This window comes from Toxorhynchites rutilus, chromosome 3, assembly GCF_029784135.1.
Source record: "Toxorhynchites rutilus septentrionalis strain SRP chromosome 3, ASM2978413v1, whole genome shotgun sequence".
Lineage (NCBI taxonomy): Eukaryota > Metazoa > Arthropoda > Insecta > Diptera > Culicidae > Toxorhynchites > Toxorhynchites rutilus.
The window spans coordinates 240,655,595-240,675,880 of NC_073746.1; the positions used below are offsets into that span (position 1 = coordinate 240,655,595).

The 20,286-nt window shown below is 38.8% G+C and overlaps 1 protein-coding gene across 1 annotated transcript in view; it reads right to left on the minus strand.

The window, feature by feature from the left end:
• Positions 1-17,330: 17,330 nt before the first annotated feature.
• The window catches only part of LOC129779894 (organic cation transporter protein), a 66,371-nt gene continuing 63,415 nt past the window's right edge, over positions 17,331-20,286 (minus strand). The window contains exons 5-7 of the mRNA XM_055787651.1: positions 19,325-19,470; positions 18,556-18,725; positions 17,331-18,079 (exon numbers count right to left, since the gene is read on the minus strand). Of these exons, the coding sequence (XP_055643626.1) occupies positions 17,989-18,079; positions 18,556-18,725; positions 19,325-19,470 (407 nt within the window). The 3' untranslated portion in view covers positions 17,331-17,988. The remainder of the gene's footprint in view (positions 18,080-18,555; positions 18,726-19,324; positions 19,471-20,286) is intronic.

The following is a 20,286-nucleotide window of genomic DNA, read 5'->3' on the forward strand; positions in this document are numbered from 1 at the left end:
ATTCACATCAAAAGCAGGACAGTCCCTAATGCTGACAGACGAAAATGCTGGTGAGTTAGTGCTATGTACACTTTCGAAGAAATCTGCGAATAAATTGGCTATACCGATCGGAGAATCAGCAGACTTATCTCTTAATGTCATCTCAGCGGGGAATTGTTTACATCGTTTACGATTGCGTACATGCGTCCAAAAGGCAGAGGGATTTTGCTTCGCAGTCATTTCCATGCGAGCAATGTAGCTACGAAACGATGCAATCTGGCAGTCGTTGTACAGAGTTTCAATTGAAAGAAGACGATTTCGATTTTCGTCTGTCCTTGCTCGGAAAAAACGCTTTCTAGATTTTCGTACAACATTGCGGAGATGCTGCAGCTCGGATATCCACCAAGGATGCTTGTAAGAGTGCTGTCTGCATCTTTTGCGCGGAACAAACTGATAAAGGATTTCATACACTTTGTCATAAAATAAACATACGGTTTCGTCCGTATCAAGGCCGTAGAAAATCATGTCCCAGTTTATAGCGGAGATGGCAGTGTTCAGCTCCGTGTAATTGCATCGTCGAAAATCATAGTTGTCAGTATTATCCAGGCTCGCAACAAACTGCATAGAAAAGTCATCAACGTCCATACGAAGAACGAACGGCAGTTGGTGGTTGTCGAGTTTCAAGAGAGCTGAGGGTGGTTCAATCAATTCAACTTCACTTGGTTCGTCCACGAAAGCAAGATCGAGTATCCGACCATTCGAATTTAAAAGGTTGTTGATTTGGTGTAGACCAGAAGCAACCATACGCCCAAAGTTAATTTTTAGCACATTTTCTGGCATCCCGATTTATTACGTTAAATGAGCTGAAAGATAACATAAAATATTCTACTCCCCAATACATGTGTATCATCTTCTTTATCGGCTTAGAAAACACCTTCCAACTTTATTTTATGATGAGGTGTAATATTATCACGCTCCTTTATAATAGCGCTGGCAGCTATATGGATAGCGTGGTCGTGTAAAGTAACTTTGCATTCCAGCCGGCCTTGCTTCGTTCTCCATTGACGTCGTATGGCTTTTTTTTGCACAATCCCAAATGAAAAGAGAAAAGAAAGCAGAAATGATGATGATAATGTTGGATTAAAGAGGCTTTAAACTTTTCAGTTCATTCGCCTCTAGCCTTGAGAAAGGCCTTGGGTTTTTTTTATATCAAATTTCGCGCATGCTTCCTCTGCTCTCGTTTCCGTTGAATCATGTATATAGTGTAATAATCGTGTAACATATGCTGGAAGAGAAGTACGTTAGTAATGGGAGGCATATTTGGTCACCTGGTAGTAGAAATAAGAAGTAATTATATCAAACACGCTGAAAGAAAATAAAATGAGAAATGATGTCTAGCCCAGGAAGCTGAAAGTGAATTATATGGTCATTAAAAGATATTAATTGACTTGTGTGCCATCCACGCAAAAATTGTATTCGAATGTCGGAGAAGAGCCTTTTTTTTTTTTTTTTCAAAAAATCAACATCTGTGCATGTTGTTTTGAGTGTGTGTCTAAGTGTGTGTGTGGGTGTGTTTGATTTGTGATATCTAACTACATATCTAACTAATTTTTTTGTATTTTTTGTATTTTTTGTATTTTTTTTTATATAATGAATAAAATGTGTGTGACCTAGCATATGTAGAACGTTGGTAACACATATATTAGCTCACAGGCATTAGGTATTAGTGTGTATTCTAGTATGATGTGATTAAGTCGGTTACATATAACATATAATCGTATAGTGGTTAAATGAGCTCCAAAAGATCCGTCTCCTTCAGGAAATGCAGTAATTTGTCCTCCTCCAATTTATCTCTTGCTAGGGCTGTCCTTGGGTTGTCAGCTATCTGAAACTTAGTTCTCATAAGGTTGTAACGTGGGCAGACGAGTAGAAAATGTTCTACGGTCAGCCTGACGTTACAGGTACTACAAATGGGTGGTTCGGTTTTTTCAACCAAGAACCTGTGCGTTAATTTGGTATGCCCAATACGAAGACGTGTTAGACATACTTGAAAAGATCTTTGGTTTCTATCCATCCAAGGATGAGTAGTGTTTTTAATTTTTCTCAAAAACAGGAAGTGGGTTATATCTATGGTATAACCGCAAGGGTGACGTAGGACTATCGTTGATTTAGAGATCATTTGTATGAAGTTGAATCTGAATTCATTCTGAATGAATGAATATTTGGAGAACTTCGAAAACGAGAGCGTTACGTTGGAGGCACAAGGTTTTATGCATCCAATATTGGATACGGAAATATCCTACTGATGGGGAAGAATAATCTTCAGAAGCTATCCTGTTGATTGCGATTGATTGAAAAACCACAAAACCAAATGTATTTGGTCACAGTGTTACATGGATAGAAAACATTCAATTAAACTCTTTCACATGAATATATTTTGAAAATTCCCAAAGGAACTGGCAGATTATTTTCAGTAACGATTAGATATTTCCACATTTTCCTCGATACTGGAAGCCCACCAGTGGTTAATGCCAACTCGATAACCACCTGTTAATAGCACTTGATTAAAACATATTTGGTCACAGTGTTACATGGATAGAAAACATTCAATTAAACTCTTTCACATGAATATATTTTGAAAATTCCCAGAGGAACTGGCAGATTATTTTCAGTAACGATTAGTTATTTCCACATTTTCCTCGATACTGGAAGCCCACCAGTGGTTAATGCCAACTCGATAACCACCTGTTAATAGCACTTGATTAAAACATATTTGGTCACAGTGTTACATGGATAGAAAACATTCAATTAAATTCATTCACATGAATATATTTTGAAAATTCCCAAAGGAACTGGCAGATTATTTTCAGTAACGATTAGATATTTCCACATTTTCCTCGATACTGGAAGCCCACCAGTGGTTAATGCCAACTCGATAACCACCTGTTAATAGCCGCGCGTGTATGTGTGTGTAGCGATGTCTTCCCAGGGAACCGTTTGTGGCATCACTCTCCTCCTGATAGATTCCCTTCTGGCCTAGGGTGCACAAACAGGCTCTTGGTGACACCGTTCATCCGCGCTTTCATGATAAATAAAGAGCTTCACCGCAACAGCGACAATATGCTCCAATCGCTGTTCAATTAGAACTGAGTGGATTTCCGAGCGCCGCTCGCTTATATACCGATTGGTGATTTCAATAGCCTGTTTTGAAAGCAATTTTAAGACTATTGAAACAAGTTTTTGGATCAAAAAGTAACAAGTATATAACGCGTAGACATTTTATCTTTCGAATGAAGTGTTTATCATACCATTTCGTTCAGTTGTTTAGGAGCTATTAACGCTCAAAATCTCGGTCTCCGGCGTAACGCTTTCGTTTTCGAAACTTTGATTTTACACCCCGGTATAGAAATGAAAGACGTAGTCCTACGTCAAAAAGTATCTCTGCAGATGTTCCATTCGTTCTCCCAGCACGTCATCAGAGATGAGTTAACCCATCTGATTATATCATCAGATGGGACGCTTGTGCTCCATAGTTCGGATGTTCTCCCTTCTTTGGCTAGGCGATCAGCCTCTTCGTTACCGCGGATTCCACAGTGATCTTGGATCCAGCAGAAGGTGATATCATTTTGGGCAGTTTTTTCTTCAATTGCGAGTACCCATGGATGTTTGCTACTTCCGCTCTCAAGAGCAAGAAGCGCGCTAGCAGAATCGGTGAAAATAACCGTCTTTCTGTTGTGTTCGCCCTTTGATGTAGCGATAAGAAGTGCCGCTAATTCAGCTGAAAATACCGAACAAATACTTGGGAGTTGGAACTTAACTTGCAGGTTATTTGCAAAAATGCCGATACCTACTTGTAAGCCATCAAAGGATCCATCTGTAAAGATCTTGTGGTGAAAAAAGTATTTGTTGTGGATGTGGTTGTTGAAAGTGGCCAAAACTATGCTGCTGTTTTCACCAGCTCGCACAGAGTTTTTAATTGACCAATCAATCTGAGGTTCCCGTTTATACCATGGTCGAAGGTTAATAATGGGAATTGGTACAATCGTTGGAAGAGTGGTTCGGCATGTATCCTGCAACCAGTTATTCACTCTCACAAGAGAGGATTCCACTGTTGGATGTTTCTCGAGCGTTCGTATCGCGCGCGTGCTGTAGAATCTCGTGAGGAAGGGTAAATTGCCTGACTCAGCGAGTAACGCTTTACTTGGGCTAGTTCTAAAGGCCCCTGATGCTAGTCTTATTATCTTTTGATAGCTAGGCCTCAGTTCTTCAAGCGTTTTCCAGGTGGCACGGCTGAAGAGTTCAATACCGTAAGTAAGTTTGGAATAGACTAAGCTTCTTCCAATGTTGAAGATAGTTTTGCGGGATCCTGTTCGGATTCGACCGCTTATAACGCTAACTAAGTTAGGGCGGTTTTTAATGTCCGATATTGTACTCTTAATATGTTTATTGAACGTGAGTTTTTTGTCCACCATTACACCGAGAATTTGTGCAGAATTGACTCGTTTAATGGAACTACCGTTCAGAAGATAAGAACGTAGTTTTTTCCTGTGACGCTTATTGTTGCACTTGAGATTTTTCAGCTGAGATCCTAAATCCCACGGAATTCGCCCAGTTATTAACAGACGAGATTCCTTCCTGAAGTCTTCTTCTTGCTAGTTCTGGGAATGAGTTTTTTGAAATTAGCAGAATATCATCTGCGTATAGCAAAGCGTCAATATTTTGGGGTATGGCATCAAATAATGATTGCATCGCTGTCAAGAAAAGAGCAACTGATAGCACAGAACCCTGTGGCACTCCATTTTCTTGCAGTTTACTGGTGGAGGTGACTCCTCCGAGAAGAGCTTTGAAACTACGATTTTGTAGAAAACTGCGAATTATCTTGAACAAATTACCTTCGATACCCCATTGATGGAGTTGGTCCAAGATATTATATCTCCAGGTTGTTTGGATATGTCCAACAGAGCGAGTTCCCCGTGGAGGTGGTCTCGCGTGATCACGTGAAGGTGTTGATCAAGTTGGCTGAAGTACGTATTGGTACCATTGCCTTGACGAAAAGCATGTTGTCGAGGATCCAGGAGATGACGCTCTTCAAGGTTCGTCATCAATCTCCGTTTGATCATTCTCTCGAAGACCTTACCTAGGCAATTGAGAAGGGTGATGGGACGAAAACTAGTGGCTAGTGGTTTTTTCTCCATCGGTTTAGGGATGGGTATGACTAGCCCTTCCTTCCATGAGTCGGGGAAACATTTGCTAGCCCAAAGGTTATTATAAATTTGGAGCAGCGACGTTTTGACGTGGAAAGGTAAATGTTTTAACATGCTGTATTCTATTTCGTCTGGTCCGGCTGATTTGCCTTTGGACTTACTAATGGACCACAACATTTCTTTCATAGAGAACCTGATATTGTAAATATGAGGTTCCCCTGAGTCCGAGGGAAACTCTGTAGTCTCCGCGGCAGTTTTACGAGCTTTGAAGTCGGTTTTGTAGTTGGAGGTGGCTAAATGTTCGGCAATGGTTCCGGGATCATCGGTAGTGGTACCATTGATCGTAATGGAATAGCCTCGCGATCTTCTTTTGCCACTGATTGCATTAACCTTGCTCCACAGTTCACTAGAAGTTGTCTGAGGGCAAATGCTATCAAGAAATTTAAGCCAGCTATTTTGTTTAGCTTCCGCTATAATTTTCCTTGCTCTAGCTCTGGTTCGGTGGCTTCCTCCTTGTCCTCGTCTTGTACACCTGAAACTTTGAAACAAGAAAAACTTTATTTAGGACTGGTTAGAGCCTCAAGGAATTTCCTTTAGCATAGAACCAGTTGTGTGAGGAGAAAACTTCTATTTTTCGCTACTCTTTTCAAAGGGGCGCTAAAAACATGACCGTCTCGGTTGAATGTCAGAAGCACCGCGAAAGCAGAAAGAGATGTCTGCTCGCATACATACAAACCATTTTTAAGCTTCAAAATAGCTCATTATTTGCGCATTTGACTCTCATGACCAGGAAATGGCATCTTTTCTGCCAAAGATGGCATGTTTTCTGCCAACGCTAGTTTGGGTGTAGTTTCGATCAGCACAATCTCTTATTCGGAACAAACAAAAAAAAAACAAACAAACAAAAAATCTTCGATTCAGACGTTTGGTATGGCCCCCCTTTAACGTCCAGCTCTTCTTGCAAGCGACGAGGCGAGATTTCAGGTCACTGTGGACGGAAGTGCCTCCCAGATCTCCGTTATCCTCGATTCGAGTTCCGCTTTGTTCCATGGATGTTTATTCTTCAGATGGTTCTTGATTTCCCACCAAAGATACTCAATAGTGTTGAAGTCCGGAGATTTCGGAGGTGTTTTTAGTTGATTGGGGCAGCTATTCCCGCATGATGAGATCAGTTTGCTTTGGGTCATCATTCAGTTGAAAGTAGTAATCACGAGGGAGAGCCAATTTCTGCACGGGACACTGAATGTTACTTTCAGGATGTTCAGTGAAGCTATCTTGTCCATCGCCGAGTCGATAAACTCCATGGTTCCAGTTTCAGAAGCCGCCATCGTACCATACATCATCTGACCGTCGCCGCCGTGTTTGGGAACCAAATGCTGAATCTGAAGCACCAATCCATGTTTCCTTCATACTATCTGTCCTTCATGCGATTCAAAGAGATTGGTAGTCAATTTAGGAATGTTTGTTTAAAAGTTTTTTCGATCACCGACGAAAAAAAGTACGCTAATTCGCAAAAATCTTACTTACAAGGTTAATTTGTTCGGAGAAATTTAAGGTGTACACACAATTTTGCGATGGCTAGAATAGAGATTCTTTTCAGTTTTTAGGAATGGTCAATTAGCAGAAAACTTTTCGCGGAATATTATTGTACGTACAGCTAGTCAAATGTGTGAGTAATAAATATGCATCAAAGGAATCAATGTATTCAAAATATTTTATACCAATTAAATGGAAGATATCGTCAAGTAGCATTTGTACACTCAATTTTGCGATAGACTATACATCAGGAAAACAAAAGGAAAAAGAACCGTGATCTTAATCGGAATCATCAGTATTTGAGTTATTTTCTTGAGGGATTTTTGTGCGTTTTTATCCACCGCATAAAAATGTTTTTTCTTCAAATTCTGTAGCGAAATATACTTATATTTTTGCTTGATTTCAAAAAATTTCCCCTTCATTTTTGATGATTAATTGTTCAATAAATAATGATCGCTTCGCAATACGAAAGGCACGTTTTAGAAAATTCCGAAAAATACTATACAAGGATAATTTGTTAGATTGACGAAAAAAATGTATTCAAAATTTCTGCATCTATTTCAAAAAAATGCCAACAATTTATTGAAAAAAGTTGCTGCCTTTTCTGGGGCAGTGATTCCCTATTCCGGCCCTAGTTGGTAGGTTGTCTCCATTCGAATTCGATGGTATAACGAATGTAGTGCTCAAGGTGTGGCTGCTAAACAATTGGAAAACAGTTGATATTCTAACAAGACTTTCGCGTTCAACCTCATTGCTAGGAATTCGTTTGAGGCTAGGCTTTTTCACATTCAATCACGATTCACGATTCACGCCTTAACGATTTTTTTTTTAAGATTCGGTTTTCGGTTTGCTTTTCGCTGTATGACGAAATTGGGCACATCGTTGGTCCGAGCTACAGGGAGTCCGCTCTCAAGAGCAAGAAGCGCGCTAGCAGAATCGGTGAAAATAACCGTCTTTCTGTTGTGTTCGCCCTTTGATGTAGCGATAAGAAGTGCCGCTAATTCAGCTGAAAATACCGAACAAATACTTGGGAGTTGGAACTTAACTTGCAGGTTATTTGCAAAAATGCCGATACCTACTTGTAAGCCATCAAAGGATCCATCTGTAAAGATCTTGTGGTGAAAAAAGTATTTGTTGTGGATGTGGTTGTTGAAAGTGGCCAAAACTATGCTGCTGTTTTCACCAGCTCGCACAGAGTTTTTAATTGACCAATCAATCTGAGGTTCCCGTTTATACCATGGTCGAAGGTTAATAATGGGAATTGGTACAATCGTTGGAAGAGTGGTTCGGCATGTATCCTGCAACCAGTTATTCACTCTCACAAGAGAGGATTCCACTGTTGGATGTTTCTCGAGCGTTCGTATCGCGCGCGTGCTGTAGAATCTCGTGAGGAAGGGTAAATTGCCTGACTCAGCGAGTAACGCTTTACTTGGGCTAGTTCTAAAGGCCCCTGATGCTAGTCTTATTATCTTTTGATAGCTAGGCCTCAGTTCTTCAAGCGTTTTCCAGGTGGCACGGCTGAAGAGTTCAATACCGTAAGTAAGTTTGGAATAGACTAAGCTTCTTCCAATGTTGAAGATAGTTTTGCGGGATCCTGTTCGGATTCGACCGCTTATAACGCTAACTAAGTTAGGGCGGTTTTTAATGTCCGATATTGTACTCTTAATATGTTTATTGAACGTGAGTTTTTTGTCCACCATTACACCGAGAATTTGTGCAGAATTGACTCGTTTAATGGAACTACCGTTCAGAAGATAAGAACGTAGTTTTTTCCTGTGACGCTTATTGTTGCACTTGAGATTTTTCAGCTGAGATCCTAAATCCCACGGAATTCGCCCAGTTATTAACAGACGAGATTCCTTCCTGAAGTCTTCTTCTTGCTAGTTCTGGGAATGAGTTTTTTGAAATTAGCAGAATATCATCTGCGTATAGCAAAGCGTCAATATTTTGGGGTATGGCATCAAATAATGATTGCATCGCTGTCAAGAAAAGAGCAACTGATAGCACAGAACCCTGTGGCACTCCATTTTCTTGCAGTTTACTGGTGGAGGTGACTCCTCCGAGAAGAGCTTTGAAACTACGATTTTGTAGAAAACTGCGAATTATCTTGAACAAATTACCTTCGATACCCCATTGATGGAGTTGGTCCAAGATATTATATCTCCAGGTTGTTTGGATATGTCCAACAGAGCGAGTTCCCCGTGGAGGTGGTCTCGCGTGATCACGTGAAGGTGTTGATCAAGTTGGCTGAAGTACGTATTGGTACCATTGCCTTGACGAAAAGCATGTTGTCGAGGATCCAGGAGATGACGCTCTTCAAGGTTCGTCATCAATCTCCGTTTGATCATTCTCTCGAAGACCTTACCTAGGCAATTGAGAAGGGTGATGGGACGAAAACTAGTGGCTAGTGGTTTTTTCTCCATCGGTTTAGGGATGGGTATGACTAGCCCTTCCTTCCATGAGTCGGGGAAACATTTGCTAGCCCAAAGGTTATTATAAATTTGGAGCAGCGACGTTTTGACGTGGAAAGGTAAATGTTTTAACATGCTGTATTCTATTTCGTCTGGTCCGGCTGATTTGCCTTTGGACTTACTAATGGACCACAACATTTCTTTCATAGAGAACCTGATATTGTAAATATGAGGTTCCCCTGAGTCCGAGGGAAACTCTGTAGTCTCCGCGGCAGTTTTACGAGCTTTGAAGTCGGTTTTGTAGTTGGAGGTGGCTAAATGTTCGGCAATGGTTCCGGGATCATCGGTAGTGGTACCATTGATCGTAATGGAATAGCCTCGCGATCTTCTTTTGCCACTGATTGCATTAACCTTGCTCCACAGTTCACTAGAAGTTGTCTGAGGGCAAATGCTATCAAGAAATTTAAGCCAGCTATTTTGTTTAGCTTCCGCTATAATTTTCCTTGCTCTAGCTCTGGTTCGGTGGCTTCCTCCTTGTCCTCGTCTTGTACACCTGAAACTTTGAAACAAGAAAAACTTTATTTAGGACTGGTTAGAGCCTCAAGGAATTTCCTTTAGCATAGAACCAGTTGTGTGAGGAGAAAACTTCTATTTTTCGCTACTCTTTTCAAAGGGGCGCTAAAAACATGACCGTCTCGGTTGAATGTCAGAAGCACCGCGAAAGCAGAAAGAGATGTCTGCTCGCATACATACAAACCATTTTTAAGCTTCAAAATAGCTCATTATTTGCGCATTTGACTCTCATGACCAGGAAATGGCATCTTTTCTGCCAAAGATGGCATGTTTTCTGCCAACGCTAGTTTGGGTGTAGTTTCGATCAGCACAATCTCTTATTCGGAACAAACAAAAAAAAAACAAACAAACAAAAAATCTTCGATTCAGACGTTTGGTATGGCCCCCCTTTAACGTCCAGCTCTTCTTGCAAGCGACGAGGCGAGATTTCAGGTCACTGTGGACGGAAGTGCCTCCCAGATCTCCGTTATCCTCGATTCGAGTTCCGCTTTGTTCCATGGATGTTTATTCTTCAGATGGTTCTTGATTTCCCACCAAAGATACTCAATAGTGTTGAAGTCCGGAGATTTCGGAGGTGTTTTTAGTTGATTGGGGCAGCTATTCCCGCATGATGAGATCAGTTTGCTTTGGGTCATCATTCAGTTGAAAGTAGTAATCACGAGGGAGAGCCAATTTCTGCACGGGACACTGAATGTTACTTTCAGGATGTTCAGTGAAGCTATCTTGTCCATCGCCGAGTCGATAAACTCCATGGTTCCAGTTTCAGAAGCCGCCATCGTACCATACATCATCTGACCGTCGCCGCCGTGTTTGGGAACCAAATGCTGAATCTGAAGCACCAATCCATGTTTCCTTCATACTATCTGTCCTTCATGCGATTCAAAGAGATTGGTAGTCAATTTAGGAATGTTTGTTTAAAAGTTTTTTCGATCACCGACGAAAAAAAGTACGCTAATTCGCAAAAATCTTACTTACAAGGTTAATTTGTTCGGAGAAATTTAAGGTGTACACACAATTTTGCGATGGCTAGAATAGAGATTCTTTTCAGTTTTTAGGAATGGTCAATTAGCAGAAAACTTTTCGCGGAATATTATTGTACGTACAGCTAGTCAAATGTGTGAGTAATAAATATGCATCAAAGGAATCAATGTATTCAAAATATTTTATACCAATTAAATGGAAGATATCGTCAAGTAGCATTTGTACACTCAATTTTGCGATAGACTATACATCAGGAAAACAAAAGGAAAAAGAACCGTGATCTTAATCGGAATCATCAGTATTTGAGTTATTTTCTTGAGGGATTTTTGTGCGTTTTTATCCACCGCATAAAAATGTTTTTTCTTCAAATTCTGTAGCGAAATATACTTATATTTTTGCTTGATTTCAAAAAATTTCCCCTTCATTTTTGATGATTAATTGTTCAATAAATAATGATCGCTTCGCAATACGAAAGGCACGTTTTAGAAAATTCCGAAAAATACTATACAAGGATAATTTGTTAGATTGACGAAAAAAATGTATTCAAAATTTCTGCATCTATTTCAAAAAAATGCCAACAATTTATTGAAAAAAGTTGCTGCCTTTTCTGGGGCAGTGATTCCCTATTCCGGCCCTAGTTGGTAGGTTGTCTCCATTCGAATTCGATGGTATAACGAATGTAGTGCTCAAGGTGTGGCTGCTAAACAATTGGAAAACAGTTGATATTCTAACAAGACTTTCGCGTTCAACCTCATTGCTAGGAATTCGTTTGAGGCTAGGCTTTTTCACATTCAATCACGATTCACGATTCACGCCTTAACGATTTTTTTTTTAAGATTCGGTTTTCGGTTTGCTTTTCGCTGTATGACGAAATTGGGCACATCGTTGGTCCGAGCTACAGGGAGTCCTCAATTTTTCAAGATTTAACAACGTTTTAACAGGTGACAGGATCAGTTGAATCTCTGATCTTCGTTTTACGGTTTTTCTCCGATCCTCGCTTTTACGTTTCCCGAGCGATTTGCTTTAACGTCTCGGCACACCTCTTTATATCAATCCGACTTACTAAACTGTTTTACGGCCCTAGTAGCACAGGAAAAAGCCATACGCTCATCTCTTACACCATTTCGTTCTGCCTGTCCGTCGTCCGTGAGGTTGAGACGTAAAGGGTGGAACGATCAAAGATGCTATAGTTCGGTTTTATTTTCTAATCAAAAAAATAAAAGGAATACTCTTATGCCGAAAAGGCATCAATGAGATAAAAATGTACACGATTAAATCCTGCTTTGTTAATCTGAAAATGCTAATGAGCCTTAATAAAATAAATGATTGGAATAAAAAACATTTTTCTTTTGGTATTTCAATCAATACGTACAAAGAAAAAAATATTCCGAACACCCGTTTAACACCCGCCATGAGTTTTATACAGCGGCCTCGTTGGCTTTGCTCGTCGCTTCGAACGTTCGAACGCCTGTTTATTTTGAACTGTCTATCGCATTCCATCGTTTTCTGCATCTCTTTCAAGATATTTTTCTGCTCCTGTCATCGTGTAAAACATCTGTCCCTACAGCTACACGCTACACGTAATTTTCAACCTTTTGAATTTCTTCTCTGGACGCCATTTTCAGAACTGAAGAGTGAATGTCAAAAATTCAAATAGAGGAATTCTACAAGTACATATCTACAAAACGAGAGGTGTTCAAGTTTTTCAATGCACACACAAAAGAAGTACGTCAAATTTCAAGTTGTCAAGTTGATTTCATTCTGATCTTTTCACCCGTCAAAGATCAACCTTTTGTTTTCCTGATGTACAGCGAGGTCTGTCGATAATTGTCGATAATAATTGTTGACGGTGACGTTTAGATTGTGTTTGTTTTTTTGTTTAGTTGGCTGCCATTAAATTACGAAGCCATTGTTTTTGTTTTCAAAAGAATGAGCATTTGTTTAGTTGTGTCTAGGTATCCGTGTGGATTGGTTTTTAATAATTCAAGAATTACGACAATATGATATAGACCAGGGGTGGTCAAACTTTTGGGCATTACGGGCGCCTTATAGTTAAAATGTTATGCTGCGGTCTACCAACGTTGTCAGTATCAAAAAGTCATTAGAAAATGAATGTGGTACTAGACGATAAATAAAAGTCTTAACCCACCTGTACTCACGCGCAAAATCATAACTCGTATACTCGCGTACGGTCTCACAGACTGTGCGTGTCTCTGTAATTTTGGTAATTTGACCAAATCACATACAAAATTCTAGAACGATATTTACTTTCTTTCTAAATAAACTCTTTCTGTTAATCTTAATAACGTCGACAAGAGTTGCATTGCTTCATTATGATCAAGATTAGCGCAAATGCCATTCTTGTTGAAAGCAGTTTTGTGATTGGCACGCGAACCCAAATAACTCATAACAGTCCAGCACGACATTCACTATGGTTTAGCTTGATATACCTCAAAAATTATATGGCGCACAACCTTAACACCTGCTTCACTATAGCAGTTCGATGCATTGATGCAATGCCAAAGGCACCAACGAAGCCCTTATGATGACGGAAAACAAGCGATGTTAATTGCTTCGAATAATGAAAAAGTCTAAATATTTGCCTCAGAAGAGATCCATTATTCATACCCTAGCGCAAATATTCTTCTTCACTACCAAACAATCATCCATCATAGCATCAAAATATTAGGTGATTGTTGCGTCGTTGCAGGGCCAATGCACACTGCATAGCGTTACTATTAATATTTCCGGTCTGGATTAGCTTAGCTGTCATCCTGGGTGTAGATAGTTTTGCTACTGTCATGCGAAACCAAATCACACACAAAATTCCTGAACAATTATTTTCTTGGTGAGCCTATGATAGCCTAGTTTGATGATTCACCTAACAACTGTGTAGTTCAGAACCTTATTGGAATGGCGTCAGTTTGATGTAATGATTGCAATGCCACAGATATCAGCGAGTAAGTAATTTGGTCGCGTCCACAGGTCAATCCGAAACGAAGACATGTGATGACGCAAAACAAGGAAGAACAAGCGATGTTCATTGCTTCGTATCTAGACAGATACTGAAGGTTTGCATGAGTGATATCCAGGTTAGGTTTTGTATTATAGAGACTTTAAACTTTTTCAGTTCATTCGTCTCTAGCTTTGAGGAAGGCTTTTGGAAAACTTTATTGTTTCCTCATATTACTCCTCCACCCTCTTTGCCTTGAGAAAGGCATTCGATCCTCGTCTTCCAGCCCGCCCAGCAACGAGTTTGTCTAGTCGGTGTTCTCACGAAGAATGTTTCAGTGAGATCCAATATTTTTGCACGCTCTTGAGGCTCTAGGCAAATATTCCCCTTCATTCTCCTTATTTTTTTATTTCTTTGTTCACGGAGACTTTAGATTTTTCCCCTTCGTTACTCGCTGATAAGTTGCTCGTTATTGACGGCACGGGTAGGGGAGCTCACAAATGAGCAGAATAAACGTATGGGTAAATGGAAATGCTTCTGATTTTCATCAATTTAAATCTTTTACATACCAGGGGATTGTAATATATATATATATATATATATATATATATATATATATATATATATATATATATATATATATATATATATAGCATAACAATCAAGTCTTAGGGAATTTTCGATTCGTTTGGTATGTAAATCGTCAAAATTCGTTCGCGGCAAAAATAGTCATTAACGTTAGCTTAATTTCATAAAAACGTGAACTGTTTTCTGATTTGACACCCGTAATAAAAACGTACGTCAAAAAAAATAGTTTTCATTGATTTTTGAATTCTTATGCCGGATGTTTCCAGCATTTTTAATTGGTCATTTAGCAAATGATATGTTTGGAGAAAACTTTGTTGAAATTGTTCGTAGTTACTAGTGTTTATTGAGGCTAGCATAAATACCTTATAAAACGATCACGGCCAAAGGCACATTTAATCCATTGCGTTTGGAGGTGACACTATCATAGACCAGCTGGCGGGCCCCTAGGAATACCTACGTGGGCGACCAGTAGACCGCGGACTACCATTTGGCCATCCCTGATATAGCCCGAAGATGTAGTGACGAAATCTACCAAATAATGTTGGGAGAACATTAGGTGTAGAATTTGGTACTCTAAGGTACTCTGTTATTATTAATTTTCTCACTAAATGCACAAGAAACATGATTGTTTCTATAGAAACGTGAAAAAATCAATTGTGATGATCGCGATACCAGTCGTATTATTCGTAATAGATAAATAATGTTTGTTTTGCAAAAATCTATCCCATTCGTCAAGTTGAACAAGATCTTGTATGTCTCACGAGCAAGAAAAAAACATGTTCGGAAAACAAATTGATTTTTCAAAAGAAAAACTAGAAGTGGGTTATATCTTTGATATAACCGCAAGGTGGACGTAGGACTAATGTTGACTTAGCAATCAATAAATAACAAGCATATAAATCTTAGACGTTTCATCTTTCGAATAAAGTGATTATCATACCACTTCGTTTAGCCGGAAAAGAATTATTAACGTTCAAAGGGGGAACCGATTCCTCCTCGGAAATACCCAGAGCAAATAGTACAAACTCCCCAAGCCCCGACAATTGGAATCATCGTTGATCCGGAGGAGGATTATTAACGCTTGAGAAGGAATGGATTCCTCCTTGGAATTACACAGCGAAAATAAGACCCCCTTCCCAACAATTCCAACTTCTCAATAACGACGATCGATTGCAGCATTCGTAAACAAATAATTTTATAACGCCGCTTTTATAATTGTGATTTCTTCGATATGTAATATAATATCCACTTCGATCATATTCACTACACCGTATCATAACATATCAAATCCATAGTCAATCCGAGTACAATAGTACCCGCTGCCTGCATCTAATTTGCTATGACAATTACCCCTGGCTCCATGGTTTTGAAATCTGTGTTAGGGAAATTTTCCGATTTGCAGAAACGCATGCGAGTACGAAAGTACCCGCAGCTCTCATCTATTTTCCAATGCGATTTTCCCATGTTTCATGATTTTGAAGTCTGTGTTAGGGAAACATTCCAATTTGCAGAAACGCAAACGAGTACAAAAGTACCCGCCGCTCACATCTACTTCGCAATGCCGATTTACCCAAGCTTCACGATTTAGAAGTCTGTGTTAGGGAAACAATCCAATTTTCAGAAACGCAAATGAGGACATACGTACCCGCTACATGCATCTAATTTTATGTGTTAATTTCCCCTGGCTCCATGGTTTTGAAGTCTGTGTTAGGGAAACATTCCGATTTCCAGAAACGCAAGCGAGTACAAAAGTAACCACTGCTTGCATCTATTTTGAAATGCCGATTTCCCCTGGATCCATGGTTTTCAAGTCTGGGAAACATCCATCCATTCCAGCGATCGTACCTCAATCGTTGCGCAATCATAACCGAGTGGATTTCCGAGCGGCGGCTGGATTGGTGTGATTTCAATAACCTGTTTTGAAAGCAATTTTAGGGCTATTGAAACAAATTTTTGGATCAAAAAGTAACAAGCATATAACGCGTAGACATTTTATCTTTCGAATGAAGTGTTTATCATACTATTTCTTTCAGTTGTTTAGGAGCTATTAACACTCAAAATCTCGTTCTCCGGCGTAACGCTTTCGATTTCGAAAGTTTGAACTTACACCCCAGTATAGAAATGAAAGACGTAGTCCTACGTCAATATTCTGAATCTATTTCCAAATGCCCAAAACAATTTATTTAAATTATTCTTGCTCGGGAAACCTATAGTTATAAATTTGTTTATTCATATAACCGATGATCGATGACACAGAATAGGTGAGCCGTCTTAAGTGGAAAAGTTCCATCATAAACTATTATAGCTGGATTTGTGTTCCAAGTAAATTTAGATCTTTGGGCACCTTTGCTGATACATCTTCATCATAAATTGAAACAGAAAAAAAACATGTGATTTATAGAGGTAGATGTACCACTGGAGAAGAAACTTTTATAATCTCTCTATATATATATATATATATATATATATATATATATATATATATATATATATATATATATATATATATATATATATATATATATATATATATATATATATATATATATATATATATATATATATATATATATATATATATATATATATATATATATATATATATATATAAATGTTGTGTTCGTTTGTGTACGGGTCAAAAACTCGAAAAGTACGAAACCGTTTGAACTCAATGTTGGACACAATATACATTTCACTCCGAGGAATGTTGTTACGGTATAAAAAATTGAAGAAAATGGCGAAAAATGATCTTTTATATGACCATAGTGCGTTTCTGAAATTAAGCTCATAATAAAAATAGACCATTCCGTATTAAATATGAGTTCTATGTGATGGAAACATCTTTTTTTCCAAGTGTTTGACAAAATCTTGAACTGAAATTATGTTTCGAATTGATTTAAAATTTAGCTATTTCCCTCATATATCTCTATATATACAAAAATGTTCTATTCGTTTGTGTACACGTCAAAAACTCGAAAAGTAATGAAAAATTGAAAAATTCAACTCAACCATGCAACCGCAATGTGCCACAGCAAAGCGTGGCAGGGTACAGCTAGTAACATTTATAATTTAGTATTTTCGGATTAATGGATATTCATACACAGCTTGGTAGCAACGTTTATTGCCAAACTTAGATAGTAAGATTAAATATATTTACATGATAAATTCGTAACAGTTACGCTCATACTAAAATACTGTCTGGTGACGTGATCCTAACCGCGCGAAACCAGGCGCTCTATGTATTGATTTCCTAAGCTATCTTGATAAATTAGTCATTAAGTTAATTATCACCCAATCTCAACTCATTCGGGGGAGCTTCACTTCGGCAAGAGAGAAAAGTTAAATCGACAAGTTATACTATCTGCCTCAATATCAAGTTTACATTTATTAACAAAGTGGTAAAATTCGAAGAACTAAACTGAACATAAGTATCGTAGCCACGATGCCAGCCAGCTCTATTAATACGCACATGAACTTCCTGTATATGAAACATACAACATTGTTTAATTATAACCGCACATGCCTCACTAATTGATGCTATCCACAATGTGATTTATGGTTCGATTATCACACATTGATCATACTTTGTAATTGTTTTGATCATTTCGCGCGTTTGGACGTTTTGACGCTTTGCCGCAGTTTCATTGAATGCACGTTTCTATCGTCACGTATGATGAACTTTTCACCAACTACTAAACTCACCGGAAAATTCCTCCTCCCTGGTGGGGATGGAAAATGACCACATGGCGAATTGTACCCTCGCTCACAGGAAGATACTCTCGTTTTGTGCAAAGCCAAGATTGCTTATTCCCTTTTCAGCGCCGTTCCCTGGTTGGTGTTTTTCATGATTGCGCCTAAAAGTAGACAAAAATGAGTTAAAAAAGGTATGACCCCTGTAAAGCGATCGCAGCATTAATATTTGTTCCTGCAGAAATGAGAGTACAGTGGAACGCAAAATAACATGGTAAAATACAAATAGCATACTAAATTACTATTCAGTTTTGCTAAAACTATGGACTTTTGTTAATCTATAATAACTTAAACATCCCATTTAAATCAAATTAAATAAGTTACATAAATTTCAAAAAAAGTGAATCAATCGGTGGTGTCATCATAGCGATCAGCATATCCATTCATAGGTTTTGTCGCTTGTTCCAACCTTGTTCCATACAGTTTTTGCTCGAGATCAAAACACCCAACTCTCGAGCATCCATGAATACTGAATGTGATTTTCCGAACATAGGCAATTTTCGATGCGCGTGCCGACATTAAGATGCCAATCGCATCCACCCGGTAACATCAATGGCAACCAACAGGCAACTACGCTTACCTCGTTTCTCCTTCGTCGGTGGAGTGTGGGTGGTAGGTGTCGCTGCTTCCGCTACCCTTGCGTTGGCGATGTTTCTTGCTTAGCTTATCCTTGAGGGCAATTAGCGACAGCCCACCGATTATGCTGAACACTCCCATCACCGTGATGGGCAGGTACTGGTCGGTATGTTCCTGTGGGAAGCACAAAGGAAGGTGGTTACACATGAATGGATTCTATCAATATTCTGTATTGAATGTTCGGCAACGATCGGAAGGGATAACTGTTCGATTGGGAAGGTAGAATCATTTGAATCGGACAATAATTGTAATTAATTACATGGGGCTTAATCAGGCTGAATAACAGTAATTAAATGGGGCAAATATTAGGTGTATTGCGTTACAGAAAGTTAACCATGGTGTCTCCAAACAGATATAACATACTAGAGCTATACGACCTAGAAGAAGTATCCGTTGTTTGATCATTATATACATTTAGTTTATCTATTAATTATAAAACCAGCTTTGTAGGGGAATAAAAGTTATAGAAAAAGGAAACACCGGATAGCATTGTATGGAGGCAAATGTTCAATGAGGCGTAGAAAACATTTAAATCAGTTCGTCTGGGATCTGATGATGTTTGAAACAGAGTTTTTTTTCGATTCAAATATCGATTAATCATGAAAATGAACAAAACAACATGTTGGAACAAGTTTGTTATAATCTCGTAGACAAGGAAGTTAAGCAAACATATAACGTAAGTCAAAAAAGGTACAAATTCGAGCACTACTTACCAGCAGCCATAGGTACGGTACAATGATTAGGGCGACGCCGGCAGCGAAGTTTCCGGCTCCCACACCGAGATTCCTCATAGTCGTTGGATATTGATAGGCGGTGAAGGTGGGAATGATTGCATTACATGCTCCGACAGCACATTTCACTGGGATTATAAAAGGGTGGAAACGAATACGGATAAGTGAATACGGAATGCAAATCTGTACTAAATTTCTATTATTATGCAAATTACGTTATGCAAATGCTGGAGGAGATATCCTTCCTCCAACTTCAATGTACACACCAAATCTTTTCCCATCTCGACTCCGCGGCTCTATCCAAATTGTGCTTTATTCATAGCCCGGTTGGGACTATGAAAAGTAACTCTCCGAGCCACGCCGCACTACTTGACTGAGATTTTCAAGTAATTAATTAATTACGATGGGAAGCAGTGTCACGTACGTAACATCGAATCTAAAAGTTTTTGTCCGTCTCCATCCCTTTTCGGGTTTGTCATTTTCAAGAGAGGTTTGAGGTGGGGGACCAACATACGTATCAATGCTATCTATAAACTACGCAACGTGTTACTTTGAAAGTTGAACATATTGTAAATATTTGACAGAATGTGACCAAAATTTAGAGATGCAAGACAAACATATGCGCCTAATAGTCTGATTTTCGGAGGCTGGTTGAAATCTATGAGGTTAAAACCTCTCGGTTGGATAAAATATAGTAAAATCTAGATAATATCTTAGAAATAAATAACAAATATGTATCTCTCTAAGTCAGTGAACAAACAATAGGTAACGATGCATCCAAAAAGTTTTAATTTGAAACGAACTTTGTTGTATTGTGTTGTTTAGAAAATCTTTTTTTCATTTTCAAAAGCGTACGAACAAAAACTCTAAACGCGCTGAATTTCGGATGGCGGAAGAATAAAATAGCCAGGATTCATATTAGGGCAACACAGGGTGATTTGGTC